Below are 24,381 nucleotides of genomic sequence, written 5' to 3'. Positions count from 1 at the left end.
TCTTTTTAGTCCCCTCCCCTACTCCCATTCCTCCTTCTTCCCGTGTGTGTGTGTGTTTATGTGCGGTGAGAGCTTTTACCGCAAAATACGCTCGTGTATTTAACACCTTCTTTTTATTTTGGCGTGGGCAAACTTCAGCTTCAACTTCAACTTCAATTCCCAGTTCTATTCACATTATCATTATCATTATCATCATCATCATCGTTATCATGATGATCATCATTTGGTATTTTTTGCACTACTTACCCACTGGGAGAAGCCAAAACTTCAACTCCTTCAGTAATTGATGGCAAAGATCTTTTGCAGCTAGAGATAGAAGTTGAGAGATTGTTGTTGTTGTTGTTGTTGTTGCTGCAACAAGTGGCACTGGCTGCGGCTGCATCTATGCGGTAGTGGCAGCAACAGCAGCAGAAACTTTGATGAGTGACCATTATATGCACAAAACAAACATTTTCCCAGACAGATTTGGACAAATGCAACAGCAGCAACAACAGCAGAAATAGAAACAGCAGCAGCAACAGCTAAACAACCGATTCTTAACTTGAATTTAGGTTAAGTTTTTTCTTTGCGGTTTCTTTTGGTCCTTTCTATTTTCTGACCTTAAGAGTTTCGAGGCTTTTTGATTGAAAGGCCTTTAACATGATGTCGGTTGATATCTAAACTATAAATTACCCCAGCAAATTTTGCTGGCCCAAATCAAATCTCTTCAATACACAATTCAATCAATTCGGACAGCAGCAAAAATAAAGAAAAAGAGAGAGAGAGAGAGAGAGAGATAGCATCTAAAGACATTCTAGTTTACACTTTTGTAGATCTTGTATTAAATCTTTGTAGCATCTCTTTCTAAACTTATGTCCTACTACCTTTTTGAAATGAAAATATAAATGAAACCAAACTAAATATGAAACTCGCTCGCATTTCATTAAAACCCTATGAATATTTGAATAGTATATTCAAATTTATTAAATTAAGATTGAAAACACACAATAAATCTAATACCTGTGTTTTTAAATATATTTGTTCTTTAAAAACTTTGAACTTTGTGTTGAAAAGAAATCTTCTTCGTGTTCGGGCTGACATTGAGGAACGACAATAAATTCAACGTCTGACTGATTGATCCAATAACTCGACACTGTGATTTATATGAGACTAAATGAATAAATATTTCTAAAAAACACAAACATTAATCCACAAAATGCTGCTTAGTTTTTTATTTATTTTTTGGCTTTAACAAATTAAGTCGTTATTGTGTGCATCGAATCTTTTACTTCCTTATTCATTTCTTAACTGATTTAACTGACACTAAATTTGTTTATTAATTTCTTGTTTAGAAATTGATCATTTTGTATCGTAGTCACAGAAAGAGAAAAAAAAAAAAATGATACTTATGCAACAGCATTTATGACCTAACAAATGACTCTTTCTCTCTGTCTCTTTTCTTATTGATAGACATTATTACCTCAGAGTTTTATTTATCTGTTGAATAAAGAAAGCCTTGACATTATTATTATAAGTCTATTATGCAGATTTGATTTGTTTTATTATATATATGTATGTATATATATATGTACATATAAAGATTTGGCAACCAGTTTCCTGGTAAATGTCTTTAACCTTGAGGATTTTCTCTCTCAATTATTCGTAAAACAAGAAACATAATTGCCAACAATTATAGAAAATTAATTGCAAACATGTGTGCGAGAGAGAGAGGGAGAGAAACAGAGAGAAAGAATAAAATTATATGCAAATCTTATATCGGATATGGCAATTATTCCTGTTGCGTGTCACAAAGAACCAGACGATATATACAAACATATATATTTATGTACATACATATGTACCTATATATATCTGGCTATACAATAAATTAACTATTTTGTGTATATTTCGCATAATTCATTTTGTGGAGTGTCATGCAAAATAATTTACGCTATATTTATATATATATATATTCGTATGGCTTAATCCAAAGTAATCAATCACAAACCGCCCGAAACGAAAACAAAAGACTTAGGCAACAAACTTGCCGCGCAAAGAACAAACATGAAAGTTTCCATCCACCAAAAGAACCAAAAAATTGAAAAAAAAAAAGAAACACCTCAAAATGTTTAATGTAATAATAATGAAATATATGAATATATATACATATATCTACATATATGGAGAGAAAGAGAGAGAGAGAGAGAGAAAGAGATGTGAATGCTTCTTCTGCTTTTTATGCTTCTTCTTCTTCTACACCTTGGCCAATGAACTCTAGCAATGAAAACGAAATGCGTATAAAAACGAAAACAACAAGAACACATCCAAGACCCCCAAAAAAAAAAAATGAAGAAGAATCCAAGCAACAACCACCGAAAAGAAGAGCCAAAAACGAAAAGTAACAAAAAAAAAAAAAAAAACATACCAAAATTTCATGTGTTTGTCTTTCTGTCTTGCCAAGAAGTCATTGAACTTGCTTACCAAAAAAGAACCCGCAAGTTGAAAGAAAAAAAAACTTGACTCCCAAAAAAATTAAAAAAACTAAATGAAATGTAAAGTAAAGGTAAAGGAAAAGCAAAGAAACGAAGAGAAGAAATGATTGTGTGTGAGCCATAAAAAAGCGGGCTATAACCAAAATGTTTAACTTGTTGTTGGATGATGAGTTGGCCAACACACACAGAGAGAGAGAGAGAGAGAGAGAGAGTGTGCGTGAGTGCGTGCGTGCTTGCGTGCGTGCGTGCGTGCGTGAGTGTGAGAGAGAGAGTGAATGTGTGTGAGAACAAGCAAGCGAACGAGCTATGCCTGGCACCGGCTTTACGCATGTTTCTACGTACATTATAAACTGAGGTGTTAAATAATACAACAACACAAAAGCAAAAAAAAAAAAAAAACAATATAATCACACACACACACACACACACACACACACATGTATTTTATATACACTTTTTTTTTGGTTAGGCCTAAAACGCATTTGGTATTTTTTTTTTTTGGTGCCTCTCTTATTTGGTCAACAAATTCATATTTATTTAATATTTTTTCGCTTTTTTTTTTTGCATACCCTAACGAAAGGAAGCATATTTTGGTTACTTTCCCTTTTTGTTGTGTTTGCCTTACATCAGAAAGAAATTAAATACGGAACTCTTAAAAGGTGCTTACTTCTATAACTTTTATATTGATTGGAAGATCAAACTACTATCTTCTAAGAAATTTTAAGCCAAGGATTCTGGTGAGTCTTTAATTCCTTGCCTTGAATTCCTAAAATCGATTGGATCTATTTTAATTTAGCTAGCTTAATGTGTTCCAAAATTAGCAGGGTATCGAAATTTTGGCATAGCTGCTTCCGGCTTGTTATCTTCTTCTTCTTTGTTTCACATTTCATTTTTTGTTACTTTCATTTATGGCTAAAACGAACTTGACTTTAGTCAATGTCAAGACGCAATAGTTTTATGCAAATTCCTTAGTCACTTTTATCTGTATATTTATTTTTTGAAATGGAAAGAGAGAAGAAGGCATAGAAAAAAAAAGGAATTTTGTTTTCTTTAACTTTCAGAATCAAAGATTTCATCATCGACCAATCGACCAAAATGGCCAAATCGAGCGATCAGCCAACAAGAAAGAAATAATAATGATTTATCTTTATAATATGAAAATTATTATGATCAGGCCTCATTGCCGACTCGTGTCTGTCTTTTCATTCTACATAATTCTTCTCTTCTCTCTAGCTTGATTTATTTTTTAAGAATTTATTGACCCGACCGCTTGAAGTAGAAGAAAAAAGGTTCTAATGATCAGGCCTAGGCCGAAAAAAAAAAAAAAAACAGAAACCAACAAAAAGAAAAAGGAAAAAAAGTTTTGTCTTGGTCTGGCTTTTAATGCTTTAATTGTTATTTATAGAACCATGATAGCAAATATGCCTAATGACTTTTTGCCTATCCGCTGTACGTCTGTCCAGAATCTGTCAGAAAATGTCTGTCTGTCAGTCAGTTAGTCAGTTGGGCCTTTTTCCTGTTTTAATCCATCCTCCTCCTCCTCCTCTTCTAACTCTTCCCTATTGTCTCTTTGTCTCATTCCTCTTCTCTTCTTCTTGTTGCTGGGTGCGCAAAGTTCAAGGTTAATACCGAAAGCTAAAAATATTGATTGAAGTGAGGCCCCCATCCAATCTCTTCTCTAGCCTACTAGCTTCATGTTAATTACATTTTAGTTATGTAAATCCCATTCGCAATTAGTTTTCGTTAAGCTAATGCTCTTTGTTGTTCTTTCCTCTCTCTATGTGTGCGTGTGTGTGTGTCTCTATAGATGTCTGTATTTACCTTTTCCACTATTGAACCTATAATGGTTTTGCTTTGTTTCTATTATTGTTTCTGTTCTAAAGGCCCTTAGAAATAAAATTTATGTAAATCTAGCAAAGTAATTTGTGATAAAAATCAAATACCGACAACCGAAAACCGAAATTAATGTTGTAATAGAAACGCCTCAGTCGTTTGTGTTGGCAACAGAATGTAATTGGCCTCTAACTGGCTATCCAAATGTGTTAACAACAGGTCGTTACAAAGTCATTGGCTTTAAAGTTTGTTTTTTTTTTTTCCCCAAATTTAACAATATTTCTGGCAATATATTATACTATATTTTATAATTTGAAATTATTTAAGGAAATGTTCTTTGCTTCTTGCTTGTTTCTTTGATGAAATTGAAAATGTTCCATGAAAATTCTCTAATTTTGTAGATTTCGGGATTGGAATTGAATTTCCAAAGAAGTAACTATTTAGGGGTCATAGTAGTTAGTTTTTTTAATACAAGTCTGTTAGTAAATGTTCTTTAGAGCTTTTCAATCTTAACATTCCTGCAAAGATCTTAACTTTTATCACTTAAAACCAAGACTTTATCCATGAGACAGCTCAAATGTTAATGTCCAAGAATAAGTTCCTGATTTGAAAACCAAAGGACGATTACCCCCACCAATATTATGAGATTAAGGGTATTTAAAATCAAAAGGCAAAGATAAACCATAAGACTACTTAATAAGTTTGACAGAGAGGCAAACATTATTCATTATAAAAGATTTTAATGATTCTGGCTGAAGATAGTTATATTTTTAGACCCAACTACCAACTGCCACCCTCCACCCCCTGTCACCGAAAACACTGTCACTTCCACTCCTAAAATCGACTCAGAGTCGCTGCTTATCTGCCCACTTTGTGGATTTGTAGTGGGCTATTCCCTAGACCGGCTGACCGTAGGAGCCAAAGCAACTGCTAACAATCAAATCGGCAATTATAGCATCATGAAATTTAATATGCCAACAACAAACAAAATGAGCAAACACTCACACACACACACACACACACAAAGCACACATGAACGAGACATAAAAATCAAATGACGAACCAATTACAATTACATGCAACTGTCTATAACACAGAGAGCGAGAGAGAAAAGAGAGAAAGAATGAGAGAGCAAGCGAGAAGGAGACACACCGCTAGAGAGGTGGGAGAGAGAGTGCGAACGATCACCTGTAGGCAGGCAACCAGGTAAATGTGTATGTGTGTGTGTGTGTGTGTGCGAGAGAAGCCTATAAACGGGTTAAGAGAATTGAGAACAAGTGTTGGTGTTGTTGTTGTTGTTGTTGCTGTTGGTGGGTTTGCTGAATGGTTGGTCGCGCTTGGCTTGCCAAGATTCTAAACTTGTTAGAAGAGACTACAACAAAAATGTTGTAATTTTACGCTCGCATGCTCAATTTGCGGCAGCGGCAGTGGCAGTGGCAGCGGCGGCGACAGCGCCAGGCACAAGCAGCGATAGCAGCAACAGTCGGCTATATAGGCATTTTAGAACTCAAAGGTAAAGAGCAAACCATGAGCCTTGATAGTGTTGGTTTTTGGTGGTAAAGCCAATGCCAATGCCAAAGAGAGTAGGTCTGTGTGTGTGTGTGTGTGTGCGGGAGAGAGAGCATTGGTGAGATACCTGCGCGCTCACCTTGAATGAAAGTTCTCACAAATACAAATAACGATCAAGAACCTGAGACACCTGAGCTACGCTCTTTCTCTCTATCTTCTCCATGCGTGTGTGTGTAAGTGTGAGAGCTGAGAAGAGCCCACAGAGTAAGAGACTGTCTCTGGTCTCTGCTTTTGTAATGTGAAAAGTCTATCTGTCTGGTGCTCGCAGTCGACTGCGCTGCTGCTGCTGCTACTCAGAAGCCTCTAACGACATCGACATTGAAGTCGCAATGCCTCGGCGGACTCATCCGTAGGTTTTTATTTCAGTTTCCCGTAAGCAACAAAACGATCGAGTCATGGATCGGCTAAGACGCACGCGTTACGACGACTTCTAAGACAGAGAATACCAAAAAGAAAGAAAGAAAGAAAGAAAAAAATAAGCAACAAAATAATCAAAACGAAACAAACAAACACACAGCACACACAACAAACATATAAACAACAAATTTTAATATTAAACATATTCGTAAAAAACAAAACCAAACAACAAAATAAAAACCGCAAGCAAAACCTAAAAATCATATGCTGAAAAAGGTGCAACAAAAGTGACAAATCAAATAAGACTGCCTTTTAAAATCAAATATTGTATATACATACATATTAGTAGAGAATATCGATTTGCTACAACAACAACAACAACAACGACAGCAACTCAACAAAAAAAATAAAGTTTCGTTCTTTTAAAGTGCATTTTTTTTCAAGTTCAAATATTTATATACATCAAATCGTTATGTATATCAACTTTCAAGTGTAACAACAACAACAACAAAACAAATTGGTTGAATGTTATCATTATTATTATTTTTTTTGGGGGGATTTACGAGTATTGCGTAATGGATATAAAATTAGCAAACAACAGCAACAACTACAACAATACCATCACCAACACCATCCAGCAGCAACAACTCGCACTCCAAAGGGCAGTTATATGGATATGCATTTAAACAACAATAACAACAAACAAAATGGTAAGTATCATTTGATTTATTAAAGCTTTCAGTAGAAACTTTAATGATAATAATGATATAGCTTCTTATATAAGATCAGCCTTAAACCAAAAAGTCCATTAAAATACACTTGCAATATTTTGGAATTATAGCTATTAAATTGTTGTTTTTATCACTCAATTAGTTAGTTAGTTGCAATACAAAGATCGAAACAAAGATCATCAAGATGCAAATAGTCCTACAAATGATTTGGCGCCAAGAACTTTAAGAGATCAACACAATCGAATCAAATTCTATTAAGATCTTTTTTCAAAATTCATATTCTCTTATCATCTATTGAGTGGGGCTTAAAAGTAGTTGGTTACCATATGTATCTGGAGAGTAAAGTCAAGCAGATTGACGAGAAATTTCTTGCTTAAGCTTGACCTACCTAAAATACTTGTTGAACACCGCCCGAACAGAAGTTTCGGGAATGTCTTCTAAAGAAAGTTGAAGAAAGCAAAAGCTACAAGAAGTTGCTACAAGAATTACCAGAATTTTCACTGCCCAAATGGTGGCGGTTAATTTATCAAATGTTCTATAGATTTCAAGAACTATTCTAAATTTTGTAGATAACAACTCTTGAATGTCTCCAAAAAGTTTTTAAGAACTTTATTTATAAACATTTTTACCAAGTTTCAAAGAGTCGGAAAATATTGATGTAACTTTAAAACTAAATCTAATTCTACTTCAAGAAAGTCTTTGGTATCAAAAACTATTATTATGCTGCCTTTTCATGGACTTGTTGTTCCTTGTTTTCGATTAATTAAAATGTTTTTATGATGATTTTGCAACAATTTGTTTAAAAATGTTAAAGACAATTAAGCAGGAAACAACGAATAAAGGCCCTTTTGTTAAGGCCATTTATGTAAGAAGTTCTTTGGCTCCATCATCTCTGTATGAAATTTGTTTGTGGTTTATTATTATTGAAATCTGTGTTTGATTGGATTTCAGTAGCTTTTTTTTTTTTATAATTACTTGATTCTATTGTTAAAACCAATAAATTACATAAGATCATAAGCTGAAGTTCCTCAATTTGCTGGCCATTATGATTTTTAGAATTCTAAATTGATATTTGTTATTTTTTTCTCCATTTTTTTCGGTTCCTGATTCTCACACTTATTGTTCATTATTCATTATAAAAATATAAATAAATGATGTCTCACAGTTCATCTCTCTTTCTCTCTTGCTCTTGCTCACACTCCTCCCTCGGTCTGTTGCTGGATGTATGTAAAACAAAAAAAAAAAAAAAAGACTTTCTTATACTAAATTACTTGCAAAAGGTTATATAATAAACTTGTTTCTTAACTTACCAAAAAAAAAAAAAACGATAGGAACAAAAACAGAAAAAAGACGAAACGAATAAAATAAAAGGTGATTAATTACTGTCAGGCTAGAAAAATGTCTTAAAAAGCTTCCAACGAGAAAGGCGAAAGAATGAATAGAAGAGCGTATGACGATGACCAAGACGACAAAGATGATGAAGATCATGATTATGATCATCATGATGATGACGATGATGATGGGAACAGGCATTTCATTAGAAAAAAATTATATATATAAAATTTGTATTTGTATTTTAATAATCAACAACAACAGCAATAATTAGACAAAAACCAGTTTTTGTATTTTAAACAAATACAAAACACAGCAACAACAACAACAACAACAACAATTAAAAACAAAAAAGGGGGACAAACAACAAGCAAGAGCAAGAGGGAGAGGGATGAGCAAGCGATAGTGTAAGAGTGTGAAAGAGAGCAAGATAGCGAGCGAGAAGGGTAGAGATATAAGTTAAGCAAAATATAATTGGCGACGTAAAGCAGAAAAACCTTGACTTTGACTTTAAATGACTCGAACAAACGATCGAGCGAACGATCAGGCGCGCGAGCTAGCTTTGTGTGTGTGTGTGTGTGTGAGCAAACGAGCCAATGCCTTGGTGGAGAAAGAGGTGGTGGTGGCTATGATAAACAAATAAATTATAAATTGAAATTGAAAACGAAACAAGTCATCAACTGAGGGACATCTGTGTATAAAACAGCCGACAACAGTTGAACGAAATAAATTCAAATTCAATTTCAATATCAAGGTCATAAAAAATGCACCTGTTATACCTAAATTCAAATTCAAATTGCACTCACACAGCGATCGCGCACACACACACAGCCACACACAAACCATCAGTCGAATCAAAGTTCATTCGCTCGAAAGACTTAGGCAACGAACTTGATATTTGTTAGAGGGCTGCAAGTGCTATGCTCTTCTATATAGTGCCATATAGGGCGATGCAGGGCGGTGGTGCTGTTCTATTCCTGTTGTTGTTGTTGCTGTTGTTGTTCTTGTTATTATTGTGGCTGCTACTTCAGTGGGGATTCTTTTCATTTTCATAGAATTAGACAGAGGAGGACAAGCAAGAGCAAGGCGGGCCGAAGAAGCTCTGAAAAAAGTGAATCTTTTGCTTGAGTGCCTGGGCACAAAAAAAAAAAAAGAAAAAGGCCAACAGCCAAATCAAATGATGAAGTTACTTCACCATAATAACGACGACGATGATGATGATGATGATGATGAAGAGATGATGATGGCGAAACCAGTTCACTGCTTCTTCCTCGTCTTCTACTTCTATAGCAGCATTTGCTTGTAGTGCAATTTAGTAACCATCCTTGGGGACTTGGGGTTGGGGCAGGTTGCCCGCTTCTATCTATCTTGGGTACAGGCTGAAAGAGAGAATCAGAATGCCGTGAAAAGGTTGTTCACACCAAAAAAAAATATAAAAAAAATGTAAAAAAAAAATAAAATACTCACAGAAAAACCACCAACCACATGGCATGCCAAGAGGTTCTTGATCTTGCCACACAACCAACAACAAGAACAAGAACAACAGCAACAACAAGTTCTGTTCGGTTCCATCATGAAAAGGGAATCAAATCACTCTTACTTCTTCTTGCATCTTGGGCTCCCCGAAAGGGTTATTGACTGGGTCCAAGCGGCCGGGCCTTTTGCTTTCAGCCTCCCCAAAAACAAGAAAACAAAAAATGAAACAAACACAAAGTAAAGCCCAGCTTAAGAGAAATAGTGTGTGAGCAAGAAAGACGAAGAGAGAGAGAGAGGGCGAGAGGGAGAGAGAGCAACGCCAACGCACAGGTGGCGGCTCAATAAGAGAGCGCTCATATAAAACCAGGAAGAAAGTAAGCAAAAGAATGAAATGCAAAGACAACAACAACAACAACACAGGCAGTAGCAGTAGCGGCAGCAGCAGCAACAGCAACAAGCAAAGAGCTAGCAGCAGCAGCAGATGAAAAGAAAACAAGTTCGCCAGTTCAATGACCGACCTACTCAAGCGCGTTATACGCGCACACACACATACACACAGAGCCGCACTTGAAACAGACACAGACAAAGAGACGCAGAGGCACAGAGAGTGGGTAAGAGAGAGAGAGAGAGATACCAAGAGAGGACAAGCGCATGCACAGAGACGAAGCCACTAAGCAGGCGCATGCGCCGCCCCCCCGAAGTAGCGATTTTGGCTTCGTGTCGCATTGAACTTTGCTAGCGACAGGTTCGTTTCTGTCTGTCTGTCTGTCTGTCTGTGTCAATTCTCTATGTTGGCATTGTTATTTTGACACTAGCAATGCGCCGTCGACGTCGTCGGCGGGCTTTTGTGCATTGACTGTGACATTGATGATGGTCGGCGACGGGTTCGTATCGTTACGTTCCGTTCCGTTCCGTTTCGATCATACCTCCCACACACTTCTCCCATAGCCTGTGGCCGGGCACTGCACGCTGAAATGTATGCAACAGAAATTAAATATTTCATGCCAAATGCTGGGATCTTTTGGCCAATCGGCCAAACTAGCAAACTGTGACGACTAGTTTTTGTTTAGAACAAGTTTATTTGTTGAAGACACCTTTCATTTATGCAAAATTGAATGGAATGATTAAATGTTGTTTTAGTTACTCCAAAAACTATTTCAGCAAAACTTGTTTAACTTTTTTTACATTTTCTTGGCAATATCATTGATTTTAATGCGCGTACTCTGGGTATAAACAATGGCAACGCCCTGCCTGGCACCAACTTGTCGCATGAACTTCTTTTTGTTGTTGTAAATCCCAAATTATCGGCTTTTACGCTACTGGCATACGTAATTTATAACTATGACAAAATTGTTTCTCATATAGTTTTATGTAAAAAGCTAACGGTATTTGTTAGCTTGTTTTTTCCTGTTTCTTTCAACGTTTACGGTTTTTTTCAAAACGTGCCTGAAATTTTATTAATTGCCCACAAAGTTCTCGAGAAACGCAACAAAAAAAAAAAAACAAAAACCCCAAGAGTACATAGAAAAGTCTTTCTCTCGAGAGGTTTAAGTAAAGTTCATTTCAGTTGTGTTTGCATAATGGGTTGAAGTATTTCCGGTTTATGATTTTACAGGGCAGCTCTAGTTCATTGTCAACTGTCAATTTGGCCAACACGATGTATGTATGTATGTGTGTGCATTAATGCAAAAGGCGCTTCTCTCTGCCCCCCGTCGTACTGAGCATGCGTTGCAATTGCAGAGAGCCGATAGAGACAGAGAGAGAGCGACTTCTTAGTGCAGTTTAGAATGCACTGAAAGAAATAAATCCTTTCCATATTGTATGTAACTACAATTAACCATATTTATTTAGTTGGCAAAACTATCTTATCAAAAAACAACAAATGAATCAGTTAGAACTTAAGATTTGTGCTAAAACCCATCATCATCATTAAAACGTAATCACCCAGAACTTACGTAACTTACTTGGAAATGACTAAATGCCCTTTTGGTTCATATCTTTTTGCTAAAACACTTGATAGTGGGTAAACAATGATACTAGTACTTGAGATTAGATGTAAATTATTATCTAAGTATAGTATTAGTTTGGTAAAAAAAATACTTGACAAAAAAGTTGCCACCAAATACCCTTCAAATCCAGCATAGCCAACAGGACCTAACGCAATAATATTTGTATGGTGGCCTTTGTTGTGTTACACACACACACACACAGAGAGAGAAGGACCTTACCCAATAGTCCTTATATGATCCTATGTGGCTTGTCGCTTGTTTTGTTTCGAGGACTCGTATAACTGTCTTTCTCTATGTCGGGCTGCGCAAAAGCTGCCGCCGTCAACGACGACGCCGCTGTCGGCGTTGCTGCCACTGACGCTGACGTTGTGGCTGTTGCTGTTGCTGCAGAAGCAACCCCCAAACAAAGTTTTCAAACTGAAACGACGAATATTTTAGCCGAAGCCGACAAATGCCGCCCTTGTGGCAGTTGCACGATGCTTTTTCTTTTTGTTCTTCTTTGTTTTTGTTTTTTTGTTCTTGTTGTTTTTGCCAGTTATGCCAAGTGCAAGTGCCTGCTGCTTGCCCCTCCGCCCCCCTCCCCCTCCCCATCGCCCCTTCTGTTTACTGTCTGCACTTCGGCTAAAATGCAGTCGACGTTGGCGCTGCTGTCGTTTGCCTCGAACTTGGCTTCCATCGATGTTGGCTTCGTTATGGTCGCTTCAGTCCTGACTCGGGATGTTAACGCGTTGGGCAGGTCATGTCTACTCGACGTGGACCCAAACAATATACATCAATTTATATTAAACAACAACATACACAACAACAACAAAAAAAATATGAAAAATATAAAAAAATTTAAATAATAATATTTAAAAATTACAAATAAAAAAAAAAAAGAAAAAAAGAAATGCAAATAAAATAGAAAAAAAAAAAGAAAATTGCAAGTATCATCAAGAAAAATGCAAAAATATATGAAAAGATATACCACAAATGTGTTCATCAATTGATTAAGTGTAATAATTTTAGTATATATATATTTATATATATATATTATATACATATATATATATAGAAATCAAGATTCTAATCATATAATAACAAAAAGAAAGTCAATAGAAAAATGTGTTCATACGATCGTAGACCTTTGTATTTTTATCGTATATATTTTCGCGATATTTTTGCTATAATCTCATTTTTCAAATCGCGTTTAAAATCGAAAACTTGAACAATGACGAGATGAGAAGACTGCAAAAATCAAACAAATACAACCAAATACAACAATAAGGTAAATAAATGGCTATATAGAGTATATATCTCCCTATCTATATACATATATATATATATATATTTAGAAGATTTCTATATATGTATATATATAAGCATAAAATTTTCATGTGAAAGTTTGCAACTTTTGCTAGAAATGCTCTGAGGCACAAGGCTCTGTATGAATGTGTGTTCATTTTTTTGTATGTGTATGTGTGTGTGTGTGTGAGTTTTTTTTATGGATGCAGTTCAATAACCTCATGGCACGACAGTAACGTAGTTGTAGCCGTAGAATCCTGTCCCAGACACAACACACACTATATTCCTCTCGCTTGCTCCTGGGCTTCAATTCGGTTCGTTTGATAGAAGCTTTTCGGGTTTTGGGCAAAAATTAAAAGTGAAATTTTTCGCAGCTAGGCGACGGCGCAGAAGAGTCGCCACGATGCCAGAACGCAATGACTGCAGTTCTTGGGTCCTTGGCCTCTGTGGCAGAGAGGTCTGCTGCTGCTGTTGCTGCCGTTGCTGCTGCTGCTGCTGCTGCACACTGTCAAGACCAAAAGAACCCAACCCAAAAACAAAGTTTACATTCAGGACCTTCGTCTAGTGCCATGTCTGCCTCGCTGTCACTGCCACTGCTGGCTATCATTGCTGTTGCTGTTGCTGCTGCTGCTGTTGACGTCGCAGTCGCTGCTGCCTGTCGTTGTCCTGTTCATGTTTCGCTTTCCGTATTGGGTGTGTATACCCATGTATAATGTACGTACAGGCCGACGAACCGTAGTGAAAAGTTCATTGAACGCTTTTGCCAGGCGGCGATTTATGTATGAAAAGCGAAAAGGATAATGAGCAGCATCGACATCGACGACTTCGAGCTCGAGCTGAAGTTGATGTCGGGGCCCTGCCCCAACATAACGGCAAATGAAACACACAAAAAACAACAACAACAAGCGTAAGAATGAAAAAAAAAAAAAAAACTTTTCTGGCGTCTCGTCTGGCGTCTCCTATGTACGAAAAGGTTCATTCGCCTTTTCGCCATCATGTCTGGGGGTTCTTTTTACTTTTTTTTTCTCTTTCTTTCTCTTTCTGCTGATTGCTGTTGTTGTTGCTGTTGGTTTTATTTTTTTTTATTTTTATGGTCTGTCTGCTCTGACTCCTTTGTCGAATTTATGCGCATTTTCTATAGCTTTGGCGTAGGTCGTGGTTTTCCCTGTTGTTGTCAAGGTAAGGCACGGGATTTGGTTCTTATAATCGGCTTCTGGGGCTAAGCACATTTTGGTTAGTTTCTCCACTATAATTTCTATTTCTATTTCCCCCCATTCCTTGATTATGTTATTTCTTGTGGAAATTCGTTTCCTTTCTTGATGTCCCATGATGTCATCAGCTGCAGTTGGATTTGCATTTAGGGAATTGCTTCATCGTGTTCTTCCTATCTCGTTTACACCCTTTCACGCTCTCTCTTTCTTCCATGTGTGTGTGTGTGTGTGTGTGTGTTTTGAGTCTGGTTTGTGACCTTTGAGTTCATTAACCCTTTCTATTGGGCCTAAATGATGATGCAATTTTCTAGTCAACTCTGAACAAATGTTTAACCAAATTGTTCAGTATTCAAGTGCATTGCGAAATGAATAAATTGGCAAAACAATTGAAAATTATTTAATTTTGAATTTCCAATGAAATTTTAGGCAAAATATTATGAGATTGCAAAATTCTATAAACTTTAATGAAATTCATTGCATACTTTTGTGTCTCGAGTAGTAAAATAGTTTAATTTGGAACTTTATAATTATAGAAATAAATTCTTATTAATATCAATTATTATTTTCTTTAACTTATATATATTATATATGCATATTTGTAGATATAGGATATAACTTAGATGCAAGTATGTAGATAAATTGCATTTTCCTTTCATTTGTTCAAATACTATTGCATACTTTTGCTACAAAGTGTCGAAATGCATTGAAAAAGTTTACATTCGAGCGAAATGAGTTTGAAAATAATCGAACAGCAATTAATGATAGGAAATGTACAAATAGATTAAGCTATAGTTGAAATCAATAGTAAAATCATTATTATTTATTATTTTTTGCCTAGAATAAACTTATTCAGTTGTTGACTTCTAAGAACAGAAAATCAATCGATCAAACAATCTAAACACTTTTAATTAACAACAAGCAAAAAAAAAAAAAAAGTATAAAAAAAAAATGCAAACGGAAAACTTTCACTGCGCAATAAGACACAACTGTATTAAACACACACACACGTACAATCACACACACACACACACACATACAATTGAGGACTGATAACACGGCAAAGTGCAACGGCAAAAACTAAACTAAAGCCAATTGCATTGATAAGAAAATTGCAACAACAACAACAACAAAAAAACCCATTTAATTTATGATTATTTGACCTACGTCAAAAGCAAAGACTCAAAAACTCAAGGGCAAAAACTAAGTAAAGCAAATAAAGCTTATATACATATGTATATCTGTACCTATATTTGACACTTATATATATGTATATAGTATTTGTATAGTATAGATATTAAAAAGTACATATGTCGTTTGAGAATTTCGTTTTTTGTTTTTTGTATGCACATTAGTAAGCAAACGTTGGGAGATATAAATTTTAATTGCAAATAAGCCTTTGTAGACTTTCGCTTTTAACAAAAACAAAACGAGCAATGAAAAAAAAAAAAAAAACAACAACAACGCAAAAGTAAAATTATACGATTGAGAATTTTTGTTAAAAATGAAATGAAATTTTTTGACTAATTAAAATGCAAGGAAAACTGGCCAACTCCCCAGCCTTCTTTTCTATCAATCTCTTTCTCTCTCTGTCTCGCCATCTCTTTTCTCTGTGTATGAGTCTGTCTCGGTTTCGATATCTTCTGCACATGCGCCAAAGTGGAAAATTTCAAGGTTAAAGTGCAACGAATTTGCAACGCAAAATAGGAAGGGTAAAGAGACAGACAGAGAGAGAGAGATTAAAAGGGAAGAGAAAGAGAAAAGGTGCAGCTGCAACGAGTAGCCATTAGCATTAGTAAAAAGGAGTAGGTAAAGGATATTGGAAATATGCAAAAGAATCAGTCTAAAGGGTTAAAATAGTTGAACGTCTTGAGTTAGATTCTTTATAGATACTTTCTTGAATAGTTCACGAACGCTAACTGAGATACTTTTCATTTCATAGATTGAAACAATTTTATTTACTTTAAGATACTTTTTGTATGCATTCCAAATTTAGTTGCTTTCTAAAAATACAAACACACACACACACATACACAGGCACATACATACATATGTGTATTGGCACATTTGAACAATTTGCTAAAAATTTATTGCTTGCTTAACCCAATTTAGATATATTCCGAAAATAGTTTGTTAACCTACTTTTTTTTTTGCAATGACTTCATGGTAGAAGTAATGAAGTAATTAAAGTGTGAAAAGACTGGAAGTGAGCTTAGATACTTTTGTAAATACATTCCGCAGATACTTTTGCACAATTGTCCTTGATAGACAGATATTCATTTCAATTAGCTTAGATAATCTGAACTCAATCTGCTCCCCTTTCACATGCAAAATGCGGATGAGAATCAAGAAGATGAGTTTGTCTATGTGTGTGTGTGTGTGTGCGCATCAGTTTTGTTGTTGTTGCTATTTTATTTCTATTCGCATTCTATTCGCATTTGCACATTCTCAACTAGTGACTCAAGGTTATGATGATGATGATGATGATGATGCTTCTCCTCCCCTTTTACAAAAATAAATAACAAAAAAAAAAAAAGCTCACACAAATTATTACACACACACAAATACACGCACACCCCACGCCCAGTGAAGGGGTAACCGAGAGGTATAAAGAGCTTGCAATTTTATTTTATCAGCTGCCTCCCGCTTCGGCTGCCACTGCCACACAGAGCCCCATTCCTTCATCCCCTGCCTCCTGCTGCTGCCCTGCCCTCTCTTTTTGTTCTATGTAATGTTTGCATTTGGTTGACTCGTTTTTCGTTTCATTTTGCATGCACACAACAAAATTAAATGCAATTTTTACATGTCTCTCACTCTGTGTGTGTGTGTGTGTGTGTGTGCTTTACGAGCTATGAGCTATTCTGGCGCGCTTTTTTTCGCCTTTATATTTCCGGGTTCTACCTTTCTCAACACACAGCCACACACTTCAGTCGCAACCCCAGCCAGCAACTAACTCATTACCCCCTAAGTACTTAACCCCCAACCCCCCTCTCTCACTCTCTCTCTCTCTTTCCACTCTGCTGAAGTTTTAAAATCTACCGACTTATTATTAGTTAATAGAAGTTACAGCAACAAGCCATAAAAAAAAAACCGACATTCACAAGTGTGAAAAATTTTAATGGAATATTTTCGTTAAAATAATTTCCCTTTTTAGCAGCTTGCAAAAAAAAAAAAAAAAGTGTATCAAATTCAACTATGTCATAATAAGGGCAAGGCATGACAAATTTCTATTCACTCTAGTGAAGAAGAAGAACAAATCACATATTTTTCTCTCTGTGTTTAATTTATTTTTCAAAATCTCATTTTCGCTTTTTATAGTTTATTGTTTTTTGTTCTGTTCTAGAGATTGAGCAAGAAGAAGACGTCTATTCATTTCTAGCTAATACTTGATGTTTTTTTATGGTTAACAAAAATAATCTATTACTTTATTGTTATTTTCATTTTTCTTTCTCATATTTTATAGATATTTCTGTTTATGGTTTTTTATGTCTGTTCATTAGTTAATTTACTTTTTACAAATGCCAAACCTGAAGACTTTTGAAATGTAATTTAAACAGCAGTTAATATAAAAACTATATAAAATGATATATCATCATGGATCTGAAGTGTAATTATATGTATGTATTTACATGTCACTTAAAAATAATCCATCAAATTTTATGTCAATTGTTCTCCCCTGTTTGTAACTAAGACCTTTTTTTGCAGTAGAAGTTTACTTAATGTTATCATTATTTCCTCATTCCAGAGAATTTAGTGTTAAAGAGTTCCTCGTTCCTGGTTCTCGACCTTAGGCAGACGAGTATCGATAGAATGCACCCTAACTAAATATATATGTATGTATGTATTTCCGTCTTTGATAGCACCCGGCCAGGCGATTCCTCGTTGTTATACACACAAACATACATATGACCTTCTGATTAGTAAATGGAAAATAAAAAGCTTAACTATAAAACCAAATATACAAGTTTATGGAGAATAAACTAACAGTATATTCCCCTTTACCTACACACACGACATTCTTACAAATATTTACCTTACACTTATAAATACATCGTAATACCGAAAAAGAATTTTGTTTATTCATTGAAACTACTTAAAAGATACGCGCTTAGATTTCCTAGATAGAATTATAGAGTCAAAGAGAGATAGATAGAGAGGACCCGAGTGTTGTATATGCATTTATGATGGGCTGCGGTTAAGTACAGTTCCCATTGGCTAAGTGTCCTTGAACACACTGAAAACAAAACAAAAACAAAACAAAAACTAAATGTATTGCCATTTGGTTTCATTCGTTTCGCGCAATGCAATGCAATTTGATAAAGATCGATGCGGGCAGCGTCGTTCATTGCGGAAGTTTCGCGCTTGGTTCTACAATAACAACAAAATTATGATGAGCACACACAAATACCAAGACACTAGCACACACACACACACACACACACACACACACACACACACACACGCACACACTAAGCGAGCAAGCGAGAGCAAGCAATTTTAACTGACACACACACATGGCGTATGCGCAATGTGCAAAAAGCTTATCAAATGCACTCGTCGCCGGTAACAACGTCGAAAAACGACCACGTCCACGTTCACGACATTCACAACGTCCACCACGACGACGACGACAACGACAACGACGACGTCAGCCGCCGGTTGGGTTCGCCTGCGTTCAAGTTGAATGTTAAACTCAGTCGTCGTTGTCGGCGACAAATTTATAGTTTTTTTTTTTTGTCGTTTAGTTATTGCTGTTTCGGTTTCTGTGATACCCTCACCCAGTATGAAACACAGTTGTTTTCTTTCAGGTCTACTTGCATTACATTGGGCGAATCTTTTTGTGGAGACGTTCTCCACACTTCGAGTCAAGGTTCTGTGGGCCATATGGGTGTGAAATTCAGATTTTGTTAACAGCTGCTTATGAAAATCGATTGTGAATTTGCATTAAGGTCTAGACAACAATAGGGAGTAAAACTAATGTACAGGCATCTTTGAAGGCTTCATACACATTAATTTATGACCGGAGACTCATTGCGATATGAAAGCTCTAAATTCAAAGTTGATAATGTATTAATTTAACTTTAAACCATCTAAATCAGTTTTGAAGACTTTAGAGACTTTATAAAAAGGGTAAACTGAGTTCAAATATGATATTTGTGACTAGTTCTTTAATTTTGAAGACTATAGAAATCAACATTTGGTATTTGGGATCGAAAACGTTTTGAAAGAGTTCATAATGTTTAAATATGATTTCTGCGGGAACTTTTAGGACATTAGAGATACTTTACTTTACTTTTGGATACTTTACATCAGCCTTCACCTGCATCTAACGTTTTTGTTTGTAGGGTAAACATGAATTCGACTATTTAATTGGTGATCTAACTTTATTTATTTTTAATTTTCTTTGCTGCCCGGCTTCGCTTCGTTTGTTGCCTCTCGCCGCCACTGCCGTCTCTCTATAAGGTGTGTCCTTCGAATGCAATTTGTGCGATGATTAGAAATGCAAAGAAGAAGCTTTACGATTTTTACTTTTCTGTTGCCGTTGCTTTTGCTTCTGCTGTTGCATTAATTTATTTTCATTTTTAAAAGCTTTGCTATCGTTTTTTTTTTTTTATTTATTTATTTCGTTTTTTTGTGTTGTTCTAAAGACTTTGCTTCCTAGAAGGCGGACCCTAAAAACGAAAGTCGAAACGAATACTTATCGAAATTTTCGGATTGGCGCCAGACACTTTCTCAAAATAAAATTAAAATGAAATTTCATTACGACTGTTGGTTTTTTTTTTGCACACACACATTTCCGCACTCATCAAAATAGAATAAAGTGCAATTTGCAATTGCATACACCAAGTATCTCTGTGGGTGTGTGTGTGTGTGTGTGTCTATATGTGTGTGGCATCCGTGTTGTTTCGTCGTTCTGGGTCTCTCATGGGTGTGGGGGGCCTCCTCTGGGCAGCAAAGTTCTCACTTATGCTATACAATACACACAACAGTTCGCATTCAACGTGCGTGTAGTTCACAGATTTTCATTTAGTTTAGTTCAAAACCAACAAAAACCAAAAAAAAAAAAAAAAAGTTCCAAAGAAATAAACGAACAAGACAAACTTAAAAAAATATTAGCTAAAATTTAAATAAAAGGGTAAGTGATTTCAACCCTATGAAATTTGTTTAGCAGCCATTTTTTTGTGAGTTTTTTCTTATTTCCTTTCGTTTTTTGCATAATGCATTTCACCTTGAGAGATAAGAAACCTATTTATAATTCAAATGATAGTAAGTGCAACAAAAAGTTCTCAAAATTCTAGATAAGATTTCCATTTGTTTGTTTAAAGATATCATAATAATGATATTGATAATAAATATTATCTCTGAGATTTATGTGGGATCTTCATTTCAAGGGCAATGATGCAATCCACTTGAAAAATGTTCAAAGTTATAGAAATATTAACTTCATAATGCAATTTTCAAGTCATATTTTTTATCCCTCTTTGAAATAATCTTCTCAAAATGTCATATTTGAAACATTCTGAATTGTGAAGTTTTGTAGCAAATTCAAAAAAGGTTTTTTTTCTTTAGATTTCTTATGATTTCTTTGAAATAAAATTTACAAGTTTTCTACAGAATCTCTTCTCATTATTTTTTTTTAGCTATTTTTTTAAGCTAAACTACTCGTCCTTTGAATCATTTTAGGAAGTTCTTAGCTAGGAAACTTTGTCACATTGCTGAAAACATTTTTCACACACACACACAAAGATTTAGAGAGAGAGAGAAGCTTCCTTCAGTCTTAACTTTAGGTTAAGGACACATCCTACTGGCGTGTGTCTCCTGTTCTTTTTCCAAAAAAAAATGTGTAAAACTTTACTCTATGCATTCTTTTAATTTCATTGTTATTTTGTGGTTGGTCTTTTTGTGGCCTTGCACAATAAATTGACGATTGCGCAGCTAGCAAAAAAAAAAAAAAAAAAAAAAAAATACTTCTACTACGACTTGGAAAAGTTAGAATTTATTGCATGTTAGGGACTAAAAACTACCCGGTAACTATATCTCATATAGAAAAGTGCAGCAAAGTTGAAAGCTTTTCTACGCAATCCTCTCGTTGCGATTTTCCGAAAACTTTGAGTGAGAATTTACCCTTCCTCTCTGTCTCTCTCTCTCTCTCTGTGTGTGTATTTGTGTTGCACTTTTGAGTGAGTGCAATTGTTAAGTGTGTGTGTGTGTGTGTGTGTGTGCCGGTATTGGGGCTGATGAGCTTTATGGGGGTCTATGCCGGTCGCTTTGCTTTCTATATGGGTCAGTAGTAGGAATAACTCTCGGTTGGCGGCATCTCAACTAACCAAGAACTAAAAAAAAAAAAAAAAAAAAAAAAAAGAAGAACAAAAATACAAAAATCCTAATTTACAATTTGTTGTTTTCTGTTGTTTTTTTTTTTGTTTGTTTTTTGGGGATTTTTTTGTTATTCATATAAAAAAAAATATCTCTAAAATAATGCAAATTAATTGCATAGATGCAATGTAAAACCAAAAATTCCATTTGCCTGATGCTAGTGGGAAATGTGTGGAAAAAACACAAAAGCAAGAGCAACATGGCGTATGCGTAATTTGTGGAACACGACCAGAGCGACGACGACGATGGCGACTATGAAAAAACGAAACGGAAAGTGATGCGTAATTTCCAAAAATCAAAAAAAAGCAGCACAACAACAACAACAGCAACAACAAGAAGACGCAAAAAATAAAGCAAAAGCAATAATAAAACAACAACAAAAACCACACACACACACACACACACACGCAAAATGATTAAAAATTTCAGTGTGAGAGCGCAACTAAGCTCAATTAGCAGGAAATTAGTAAATAATATATGAAAAAAGAAGACGAATACAACAAGCAACAAAACCAAAACAAAACAAAAAAGAAGCTAAATATATTTTAATACACAAAAATTTAATTAAGAATAAAAGAAAAAAACCAAAAGCAAGCAAAACAAATCGAGAGTACAAAAGCAACTACTAAGCAAGCCAATAAATGAAGGAAAATCCAATCAATGTCCAGTGAGTGTTTATGCAAAGAAGAGGAAAACTATCAAAATACAAAGTATAATAATTTTTTAAACAAATAAGACTTTATATTAGTGATTAGTGATTGTGTGTTTTTAAAGACTGGAATTCAGGTAATGGGTAAGGTAAAGATATTAACTCATTTGAATGCATTTGGTTTTCTTTTGCCCATGAACGTGAACGTGTAACCTCCATTAAGGCCATAATCTTGAACCTCATACAAAGACATACCGATAACTAGAACGGGAAGCCACATACAGAGCGAGAGAGAGAGAGAAATTAGAAAGAAATGTCATTCACTCGTTACTCGTTACTTTAGGTTTTTTGAGTGTAAGCTTTTTAGAGTGAATTTTTCTAATGTAGGCGGGAAAAGTTTCTACTGTACTGTAAAAACTTTGTCCTTTATTAATGACATTTACTTTAATGTTCTACCTTTTATTTTTGTGCATTTTCAGAACAACAACAACAACAACCACACATTTAACTAGTAACAAGTAGCATAAAGAAGCCACTCAAAAGAAACAATTTAGCTGTAGTCCAAACAACATACAACAACAACAACAACAGCAACACCAAGAACATCAACAGCAAAAAACAGAAAAAAAAAGCAAAAGTTGTTAATACAAATGAAAATGCATGGACATCATCATCAACAGCAGCAGCAGCAGCAGCCACAGAGCCACAATATGAAGCCTGCAGCTATTAATTTACCACATCCTCAACAGCAGCAGCAGCAACAGCAGCCACATCAGAATCCAAATCCTCAACAACCAGCGCATCCACATCCAGCCACACATCCACCTCCTTCTCCAAACTCTCAGCATCATCATCCTCATCATCTTCCCCATCCGCATCCGCATCCGCATCATCATCATCAGCAGCAGCAACAACAACAGCAGCAGCATCATCACCATCCGCATCATCATCATAAATTGTCACGACGTGGACGCAGTCGCAGTCGTAGCCCAACACCGGACGGCACACAGGATTATGATGTTACGCGCATGCGTGAGGAGGATTTCGAAAGATTGGCTGTCTATCTGGTACCCGATGTTCAGGCTGAACGTGGTCTGCCAAATCGGGCAGATAAAACGCTGCCGCGAAGTTTAACACTTAAATCATCAATGGTCTACTCAACGCCAAATGATAAGGTAAAATATACTTACGAATCTAGCTAAAACTAGTTGTGAATTATAAGCCGCAATCGGCTTACCTAAAGTCTAGTTGTCATTCCTTTATTAATTTCTATTCTTAATTTTGGTTTTTGTCTTTGATAGACTGAAGGAGTTTGGAGCGGCGGCGTTATACCTCGCGGCACACGCTTTGGCCCATTCGAAGGCATTCCAACCTCAAATTATCCAAATGATAAGAATAAGGCGCGCTATTTTTGGCGGGTAAGTTATCATCCACGACCGGAAACAACAAACAACTAACCTAACCTTAAATTAAGGGGTTCATTTCCTTTGGAATTTCTTTTTTATTTATATTTCTTTATTTTGCATTATGCTTTGTTTTTTAATTTTAATCATCCAGCAAACTAACCAAAATCGTTTTTTCTCTTAATTTTTTAATTTCATAAACCAAAAAAATACCAAAAACCAAAAACAAACCCAATACCCCGAAACACCACAAAAAAAAAAAACAAACAAACAAAAATAATAAACAATTCAAAATTTGTTTGAACCAAATCAAAATCAAAAATCGATATATAAAATCAGGTGCAGGGAACACGCCACATAACCTACGGGAATATTAAGGTACCATAATTGTATTCACCATTGATTTATGCTTTTTTTTTTTTTTACTCTCTCTCTCTCTCCAAGCGCTAACGAAACTCACCACAATTCACCATCATTTAACTATAGTCGTCTCTCTATCTCTATCTGTCTGTCTTTCTCTTGCTCTCTGTCTAAACAACTAACAACATGCACTGCTTCCTTTTCCTCTTTTGTGTCAAACTGTCTATCTCTTTCTCTCATTCATTATTTACCCCCATCAACGTTTAGTAGTTTGTTCAATGTTGTCTTTATCTCTGTGTTCTCTTTTCCCACTACTTCTATC

At 35.5% G+C, this 24,381-nt stretch overlaps 1 protein-coding gene across 5 annotated transcripts in view; it reads left to right on the top strand.

Annotated features, from left to right (window-relative positions):
• The window catches only part of Blimp-1 (PR domain zinc finger protein 1), a 53,929-nt gene that overhangs the window by 24,710 nt on the left and 4,838 nt on the right, over positions 1–24,381 (top strand). Inside the window, exons 1-4 of one of the 5 annotated variants that reach the window (XM_068285867.1) lie at positions 6,225–6,940; positions 22,776–23,471; positions 23,598–23,714; positions 24,039–24,077. In XM_068285867.1, coding sequence (XP_068141968.1) covers positions 22,947–23,471; positions 23,598–23,714; positions 24,039–24,077 — 681 coding nt within the window. In that variant the 5' untranslated portion in view covers positions 6,225–6,940; positions 22,776–22,946. Of the gene's footprint in view, positions 1–6,224; positions 6,941–12,977; positions 13,046–21,560; positions 22,315–22,775; positions 23,472–23,597; positions 23,715–24,038; positions 24,078–24,381 lie in introns of those variants that run through there. The other 4 variants (XM_068285868.1, XM_068285865.1, XM_068285869.1 and 1 more) reach the window with 4 other exon arrangements.

This window comes from Drosophila tropicalis, unplaced genomic scaffold, assembly GCF_018151085.1.
Source record: "Drosophila tropicalis isolate 14030-0801.00 unplaced genomic scaffold, ASM1815108v1 contig_443, whole genome shotgun sequence".
Lineage (NCBI taxonomy): Eukaryota > Metazoa > Arthropoda > Insecta > Diptera > Drosophilidae > Drosophila > Drosophila tropicalis.
This window is presented reverse-complemented; position numbering and strand designations above follow the sequence as displayed.